This window comes from Mugil cephalus, chromosome 7 (assembly GCF_022458985.1).
Source record: "Mugil cephalus isolate CIBA_MC_2020 chromosome 7, CIBA_Mcephalus_1.1, whole genome shotgun sequence".
NCBI classification, from domain to species: domain Eukaryota; kingdom Metazoa; phylum Chordata; class Actinopteri; order Mugiliformes; family Mugilidae; genus Mugil; species Mugil cephalus.
In genome coordinates, this window is record NC_061776.1 from 25,475,231 (window position 1) to 25,484,780 (window position 9,550).

The 9,550-nt window shown below is 38.5% G+C and overlaps 1 protein-coding gene across 1 annotated transcript; it reads left to right on the forward strand.

Annotated features, from left to right (window-relative positions):
• The first annotated feature begins 2,753 nt into the window (after positions 1-2,753).
• LOC125011175 lies at positions 2,754-6,082 on the forward strand. Its single transcript, XM_047590249.1, has 7 exons — positions 2,754-2,956; positions 3,483-3,999; positions 4,189-4,504; positions 4,595-4,700; positions 4,933-5,174; positions 5,288-5,446; positions 5,924-6,082. The coding sequence occupies exons 1-7, from the start codon at positions 2,894-2,896 to the stop codon at positions 6,048-6,050; spliced, it is 1,530 nt and encodes a 509-aa protein (XP_047446205.1). The 5' UTR covers positions 2,754-2,893; the 3' UTR covers positions 6,051-6,082.
• The last annotated feature ends 3,468 nt before the right edge of the window (positions 6,083-9,550 follow it).

Below are 9,550 nucleotides of genomic sequence, written 5' to 3' on the forward strand. Positions count from 1 at the left end.
ACATGAACAGGATGTCTTGCGGTCTCTTGGAGCGGAAAGTGTGTTCCTTAGCTCTTGTCAAGGCATCATTCTGGGTTGGTATTTTTAACCATCTTTTTATGTTTTGTTTTTGGTTATTGTTCAGTTCCTCAGAGTAAATTACCTCCATCCATTTTAATGGCAAATGCTACCGACAAGGTCACTCTGAGAAAGTCTTTTTTCAATAATCCAAGTGATGTTCTAAGAAAAATCAAGGACTCAGCTAGTGTATCCTAGCAATTTCACTGATTTCTCAAGGTCTATTTTGGCTGCTTGTGCCTCTTCACAGTGCTATTGCTCCACTAACGACCCACTTTTTGACTTTCTGTCTTAATATTTCTCGTCTTTGCAGCTCTTAAAAAAAACTCTCAAACTTAATGATCCCACTAGAGTCATTAAAAGACAAAAGGAGGAAGGCTGAAAGGCAATATGAAAAGTTATGCAACAAATCTCTTGAAATACCCGCACCCTAATGGATACTTTTTTATATTTATCATTATATTGTTGTTTTTTCTTTTTTTTTCACTTATTTATACAACTACTCAAGCATGCATGACCTGCAAATGACAGAAAAACAAGTAAGGAGTAAGTGGAAAAGCAGTCTGATAAACAGTATAGAGAAATCAACTCATTATTTAATTCAGAAAATAATCTGCATATCAATTCATGATGAAAATGACAGTAGGTTCCACCCTCACCAAAACAGTTAAGCCCTTATTAAATTTAACAATGTTGAGACTTTAAAGTAGAAATAGTGGGAATATTTTAAAAATTAAATTGTGGTGAAAATAATGAATTAAAAATATTCAGAAAAGAATATCTGTTTTGTTTGTGACTAAACTAGACTTAAACTTTGACTTAGACTTTAATGATCCACGAAGGAAATTACTCAGTCACAGTAGCTTCGTAGGATACAAAAGTAAAAAAAAACCACAAGAAAGATAAAATGAAATAAGATTAGATTGAAATAAAATGCTGTGGTCCATATGAACCCAGGTCTCCTCAAAACACAAAGCACTTCTCATGACACATTCCCTCTAGATCCCATCAAGCACACACAGTCCAACCATCTTACTGTCAAAAGCCTACAAATTGTCCGCTGGATGTTGTTCCTGCTAGAGTGCTGAAATCGTTTTTTAATACTGTACGACTTGGGCTCGTGGTTTTCATCAACACCAGCCTTAGTCCCAGTTCCAGCTACTTTTAAACATGCCATAGTTGGGCCTTTTCTTAAAAAGCCTAGCCGTGATTCCTCAGTGCTATTTAATTTTAGACCGGTTTCCCATTTTCTCTTCCTCTCCAAAAAAAAGTTTTTTTTATACAGTTACAGCCCTTTCTGGAAAAGAACTTTATTCTGGACAAATTTCAATCTGGGATTGGAAGTCTCATCACAGCACTGAGTCTGTATTGTTAAAGATGCACAATGGTGTTGTGATGTCTGTTGACACCAAGTGTCCTGTTGGCTTAGTGCTGTTGGAACTCACGGCAGACTTTGACCCATTGGACTATACAGAAGGCAGTCAGGCAGCAATTCCACTGACGTGCTTATTATTACTGACCTGGACCTTCTTAAATTTGTGCTTACAACTTACAAACGTTAGAGTGGCAGAGTCATTTTGGTTGAATTCTTTTATCCTCTTTTTTATTGTTTTATGGCTTTCATTTTATTTTATTTTTTTTATCTTACTTTTACTCATGCACTTGTTTTCTGGTGTGTTTTTAATTGCTGTATGACCCATTGTAAAACACCTGTGGGTTGTTGCTAAGCACATTTACATTTACAATTAGATTTTCTACTTAAAATTCTAAACAAGTCTATTTACCTTTGGTCCTTTAAAAAGTGAGGAAAAAAGAAAACAGGAAGAGAAGTAAAGGAGAAAACTGTTAATATCTGTTAATATAATAAAACTGTTAATCTGGCCCAAATAAAACCAGATGTTTTATAGGTGAAGAAGACGATGAAGAGGAAGATGTCTCCAGCAGTTAATGGAAAAACCTGGGCTAAAATGGAGCACAGATATGAAACAACATTCAGATGTAATTTTTGAAACACAAGGTATGTCATCTGAATTTATTTTGTTTGTCTTGTGAATCTGGAGAAGCACCATGTTTATTTAATACTGAACATAATGATACCTCCCCGTCAGAGTGCTGAACCAGTGTTCCACATGTAGCCTACTTCCTGTTTCATTAAAGGAAAAATACGACTTTTTTTGTTTTTGACTTGTATTTAAAAGGAACAGGAACATGCTTCTGGATCGAGACAAATGTTGTTCACTCTAAACAATCTATTCGAAACTGTCCTTTCTCTGGTATTTCTGTTTGTTATTATGTAGTTATTATTCAATTAATGAATTGAGGTAAAACTTAAATAATGGAACATGCACAGTATATCCATCTGTCACGCTAATGGACACAATCACACAATCACTGTCCACTCAACAGACATGTTTAGTCACATGGTTTTTGGCAGCTCTGCTCGCTATTAAATTCAAAATTCAACAACAATTAATAGTGAAAATGATCAACACATTAACTCTTTCTGTTATAAAAAAAAACTTATTTGCATGCTTTAAGTTTGTACGAAGGGATGCACAAGAGATGTATTGCAGTTATGGGAGAAAAAAATATGTGAAAAATAAACAACTAGACTGGGTTTAGATCAGAACTGTTGCTATCCAACATAACATTCCAAAACTGCCTCAAGTTCTAATTTATTCGAGCAGCTCTCTTTGTGACATCACATAAAACATCTTCATGTACACATTATGTAAAACTGCAGAAGTAGCTACAAGAAGACAAGAAGACACACACTGGTCTGGTTTAGTTTTTAAACCAGCAAGATTTTTGTCTACTTTAATCTTCAATCAAACTCATGCCACGTTTAAATCCATTCTCCCAAATGTGGCGAACAATGAGGCACCCCAACGAGAACAATGTAAGTATTAACCCTTTAACACATTAGCTTCAAAATGTCTGCTTGAACATTTGTTTTTGCTTATTTTGACTAGAGTAAAATGATAAAAGTGCTTTTGCACATTTGTCTCAGTATATCTGTACTTTTCAATATCTGGCAATTACAATTTACTGTATGCTATAAGAGTGTAATAACCTTTACAGGAGACGTGCAAGTGAAATTACCGTAATTACACCATATTGACTGTAAAATTGCAATGTCCCAGCTTTTAGGAATCACTGGACTATTTCCTGAGTGCACACCATAATGACAGTAATCCAAAGAGAACTTGTACTAACGACAAAATTGGTTTTAAAGTTTCTGCCACCTGTTTGATTCAATGAACTTTGTGTGTTTTTGAAGGTTTTACCAGAGATGCATACACAGCATTTTTTGGATTTATTTATATTTAATAATATTTCTATGCTACATTTATGCTTAAAGTTAAGTGTTGAGTCGGTTAAGCTAACTGAAATTACAAATTTACTATATTTTGTTTAAATCACAGAACACTGAGATCCACCGAACCAAAGGAGGTTGTGATCTCTTCTTCAGTGATCTAGTGAGGATCCAGAACAGAGAAAGGGCTCAGACAGAGGCTCTGGTCCTACAAACAGAGAGGCTATGTGCACTGCAAAATGCCCAAAGCAACGCTGTCCTGGAGAGATTGGGATTCTCCACGCAGCAGGATGCCCTTCCTTCACCTCACTCATCAGCCAGCACACCCACCAGACGCAATCCTGAGGCGTCTGGGGGAAGTCAGATGCTCACACCTGCACCAGGTGGGTGGTTGGAGACAAGACACCTGATCACCAGCTCGTCATCCTCTGGCTCTGATGACTCCTTCACTTCGGTGGACACCCACACCCCCAGTGAGCTGAGAGCTCTCTCTCTCCTGAGAAGCCCCCTTGAGGAGTCACCCACCCAAATACTCTTCACTCCATCCCCTCCTCCTGGCCCTCTACCACAGCCCAAGAGGAGAAAGTCCCGTCTCCCAATGATGAAAATTAACCAAGGTGGAGCAGGTCAGTTCTTTTTAAAACCTATGAGTGAGATAAGTCTTCCACCCAGATATGAGGCCATAGTGGTTTTACTTCAGTAATAGGTCATACTGCCATGCCAAGATTTTGACGTCCATGAATCTAAATGACTACATTTATCAGGCCTAAACACTTGAGACAAGTGACTGTATATATGGATCTCGATCTGAACAGACAAAGGAGTAGCCGGAGGATACCGACTCCAGACGGCGAAGCCTCTAGTGGAGGCGATCCAAGACAGGCTGAAACACTTGCAACAAAACTTTGCCACGCCTTCACCCCGACCACCAACTTGTACCAAAAGGGCCCCTGCACTGGTTACTGTAGCTGCTCTTCCAATACTGGCCCCACCCACCAAGAATAGAGGACCACATCAGCCCGTCCACAAGGGAAGGAAGATAAAAGTCAAGGACCAGGAAGAGTTGCAGCCGCTACCCCACCCAACAAACTGTCTAATGCTCTGTTTTAAACTGCTGAGAACAGATGACTGGTAAATTTCTAACCCCCGCTTAAATGGAATTCTACCGACAGACTGTCAACAGCAGAATGGTACAGTATAATAACTGTCATCTCTTCACAGCAACAAGAAGATAGAAGGACTGCGGTACTTCCGAGCTCTGGCACAGCACCACCCCGGCACGCTGAACAATAAAGTGCACCAAGTGTGTCTGGCTGTGATAGAAGAGGTATTCATAGACGATTCCTTCTCCATCTTGCTCACCTTTGGGCATGTGTGCACTAGGGATATCCAAATCGTTCCCAATCCAGGCATTCCTAAAATGATCAGATCGGTATTGGGTTTAAGTCAAACACAATCTTGTGTAGTTATTTATTTTAGGTCTGACATAAACAAAAACCACATCCTGTAGCAACAAGTATGACTGCTGACTGCTGATGTTAACTCTTTACTCTCTCTAGGTTAAAAATCTGCGCTCCACGGTGGCCAGTGCTGCCATAGACACTCTCATTTTCTTCTGTGTCCGCCTGCGGAGTGTTTTGGACACAGAGGTCGAGTGGATCGGCCGAGCCTTGCTGCTGAAGATCGCGCAGTCATCGGCCAGCAGGTTCCTCCAGGAGAAGGCCAACTTGGCCCTGGAGGCCGTGGTGAGACACTGCCATCCAAATCGTGTCCTGACTGTGCTTTTACACATGGGACTGAGGTAAGACCATTGTGATTGATCAGATTCTGTGAATGCGTTTTGTAACAGCAGCAATCAAATCAAGTGTAGTCAAAAATTTGTGAGTGAATTCATTTGTCTTTGTTCTTCACAAGGCACCCGAGCATTGCAGTGAGGACGAGCACTGCCAAACATCTCCTTCACCTGGTGGTCAGATTGGGAGCTGCTAAGGTTCTGATGATGGGTCAGAACTTTACTCCCCACTTCCTGTCTGCAGCCAGCAAGATGGCTCTGGACGCCTCGGCTGCAGTTAGGTGAGTCCTTACAAGGTTCACTTTATGGTAAACGGTAATGGTCTTGTTTTTATATAGTGCTTTTCTTCCTATTGGTACTCAAAGCTGCTTCACAGTCACAGACGCATCTACCCATTCGCTCACACAGGCACACACACACAGTTCGAACTGCTAACCCTCTGGTTTATGGACTACCAGCTCTACCTAATGACCCACAGCCACCCCCCTTAGAGATGTCCTGATCCATATCACGTATCGATCTAGGCAGTTTTGTGAGGATTGGATCAGTATCAGGCTTCAACCAAGCCTCATCTCTTGTAGCTATTGATTTTTGCCATGTCCATGTGGCATCAAAAATTCTTCTTATGTTTTACTGCTGTTGGCCAGCATCAAAGCTGCAAAAATAACACAGAAGATGAACCAAAAAAAAATGTGATAGGGACATCAGAAGGTTTAATTAGAGATCTGACGCCAACAACAATCTATTTATCTCTACAGGCCTCTTGGATATGCCATCCTCCAGGAGCTGGCCCCTCACAAAAACTTCATGGAACTGTGGCAGAAATCAGTGGAGGACAGGGATCGGCGCTTGTTGCAGAACATTCTGAGTGCTTTGAAGAAGTAGAGGCAACAGGAGTTGAGTGGGCAACAGGGTTAGCATGGTTAAAGCCCTCTTTTGTTGGTGTTTGTGAGTCTGAATTAAAAAATCTCTACAGGAAAAATTGTGTCAGTGTCCAAAAATATACATATATCTGCTATAAAATGCAAAGCAAATCTCTTATAATCATCCCAATAAGAAAAACAACCAAATTTTAATGCAAACAGTGATCAATGTGGATGTTCTTCTTTTCTTTTCTTCTTTTTCTGTAATTTTGTCTGTACATCATGTTTTATATTAGCTTTGTTCTAAATGCCACTTGAGTTTTACATTTTTAGTAAATTATAAATGCCCATAAATTAGTGAAAAAAGAGAGATTCATTCATTTTTTTTGTACACATTCAACATGATGGGAAAAAGTCCAATGTTGTGTCGCCTTTTATCGGTGTGTACCATGTGAGTTTGCTTTATCCTGCTTTATTCTCTGAGTTCTGTAAAGCGTTCTGAGACTATTTGTGCTGTTAAATGAAACTGAAATGAACTGAATAAGAAGCGGTCTAGGGAGTAACTAAATTAAAAAAAAAAAAAATGAATTCTTTATCTCCCACCTTGTATAGTCTTCTCAAGGGAATGTCCATTGAATAGATAATATCTGATACTTTAATGGCTTACTATGAGAGTGTAGTACAAAAAGCAAGACAGTTTTTTATCCCTGCCTTCTGTTTTCCTGTGGTCTAACGGCTCTTTTTGAGACCACAACCTCTGTAATCATTGCTCCACCTGGTCAGTGACTGCAGTCCTCCCTTGATACAAAAGAATTGTTTTTAAAATCCTTGACAAAAGCATCCAAGTTACTCTACAGTCAGACGAACATTGTCACCAAGAAGCAGCGCTGGTATAGAGGTGTGTACAAGCAAGCTGAAGTTTCAGTGGCTCGGTCTCAATGAGGAAGGACTGTTGTGTGATTGACTGTATCAACAGATCTGAAAAGCAATTGCAGATATATTTTTACAGGCTCCTGAAATCCAAAGAAAAGAAAAGTAAATGGAGTGCTTCATTAGGAAGAAACAACTGGAATCCAGACACCAAAACCTGGTGTTGTGGTTCACATTTAGTGTCAGATAATATTAATTTATTCTGTATTTTTTGATTTCTTTTTTTAACCTTAAATTACTTCTTATAATCTTTCAATGTTGTTGTTTTGACATTGTTATGGCTGGCAGTAATTATTTCAGTTTCAATAATTAATGACAATAAAACAATAAATGGAATATTTGTGATCCCTTGTCATCCTCCTATCATAACTGAAATAAACTAAAACTAACTTAAACTAACTGAAACTGAGACTAATCCACTTTACCAAATAAGTGGGTACTCTAGTACAAAGCTGATGGAGCTGTGTTATATGAAGTACCAAAAGGTCATACTTCAGTATAAGTGAAATCAGGTTCATATAAATATCAGGAGAACTGATTTGTGGTCACATGTCAATGTTTGTGGACCATTTATTTTTTCGTAGTTCATATGGATCATTGTTGAGTCCAGTTGTCCTTAATTTGATCTGATAATCCACATTTTTCCCAGCCTCACTATACTTACTGATGGATTTCACCATGTTTTTGCCATTCAAGGGGCGTGGCCCCAGGCGGCAATGACACAATGTTATGGAGCTATGGAAACACTTAAAAAGTTAACCTTTCTGATTTAAGATAACCACTCATTATTTTAAATCCTTGTTGTCACATTCTTAAGGGGGCTGCTCTGGTTTTTACCCACATGATTGTTGGTCATGTGATTTTCATTGTGTTGCTGCTGTCTGAGTTTTCACTTGAGACCTGGATGAAGGCTTAGCTGCCAAGGAAAAATTTGTCATTGAGTCCTCACACACGCATATGAGTAACAAACCAGACCACACAAGGCCCTGTATCTCTGGAGCTTTATGACCGGAGACCAGTCAAGAGTAACAAAAACAATGATTTAAGAAATTTTAATAATCTATTAAAAATTCACACAACTGAAAACCACTCTTAAAATTATGCTTTTTAATGTGAGATCTCTGTCCAGTAAGTTAATCTTAAATGGTTTTATCTTCTCCTGGCTGTCCTTACTGCAACCTAATAATCGTATTAAGCTTGTTGAACTGTGTCCCCCAACTATGGGTGTTTTAATAATTCTAGGGTCACTGGGGTGGCCTGGTGAGTGTATTTAAGAATAGACTTCCCATTAATGAGTCTTCCTCTTTTCAAGGTCTCATTTTTAAGCTATTTACCCAGTTTTATTTGCTATTATCTACCACTCTCCAAAACCAGCTGGAAATGTTTTAAATTAATTTTCTGAGTTTTTATCCAGTCTGTTTTTTGTTTTTTTTAAAACATTTTTTTCAGTGACAAGACAAGGTCAAGAGGTGACATTTCAAGAGTCAAAACCGTGTCAAGTATAACAAGGTGAAACTAAGATAAAATGAAATCAGATAAGGAAAAACAAGAAAAGGTACAAGAAACACAACAAAACAACAACTAATACACAGAACAAAACAAAAACACAAATTGGTCACCCACTGCTAAATAAGTCCAATATGTTCACAGAGAAAAATAAAAAACATCCTAGCATGCTGAAAATTCACACAAGAAAAACTCACAATTAGTAGACAATCAGGATGGTGACTCTGACTGGAATAGCCGTAAAAGTCATATATATATCATATATATTTAGGAAGTTACAAAGTAGGAGGTAAAACCCCAAACAAAGCTGTACATGCCATAGGATCAAATTGAACCATTGAATCCAGTCTTGATTTAAATGATGACAGAATTATTTTATGCTGTGCTTTTGATATCCATGTCGATAACCTTTACCTCCATTCTTCCGATCATTGTAACACAAATGACCGAACTAATCAGTTCAACTTTATCCGTCTTTTTGTCTTTAATCTCAGTCCATCACAACCTACAGGTAGTATAAAACAGTTGCTATGGTGGTAAACCCTACCCCTCCAAGTGACCCAGCTGATAGTGACGCAGATGGTGAAATGCTTTTATCTTATTTTACTGATGTAAATGCCATTCGAAGGTCTATCATCGCAAACACTACATGGGAACCCAGAGATCACACATCCCCAGCTTCACACTTTGGTTAATCAGTTTTACCCCATTACTATTACTGAATTTTTAGAAATGGAATCACATATGAAAGTGACGTCCATCCCTCCACATGTGATACCTCCTGCGGTTTTATATAAGGTCATAAATTCAGTTGGGCCCCCCTCAGTGTCAATTTTTAACCTTGACACTAATGAGGGGACCTGTGCTTAACTGTGTATACACAGTTTGTTGCCAGTCTGTGAAAAGAAAGAGGTTCCTTAGTGTGTGTTGCTTTAGAGATGTTGCATTTCCGATCAGTGACAATAATAATGTTCAAGAATGATAAAATCAGTAATAGGACAAAAAACGAAACCTGTGGAATGCCAAAGTAAGGCAGGTTTGAAGATATTTTGTTAATGTGAAGAAAATAACTAATGCCATAGTTCA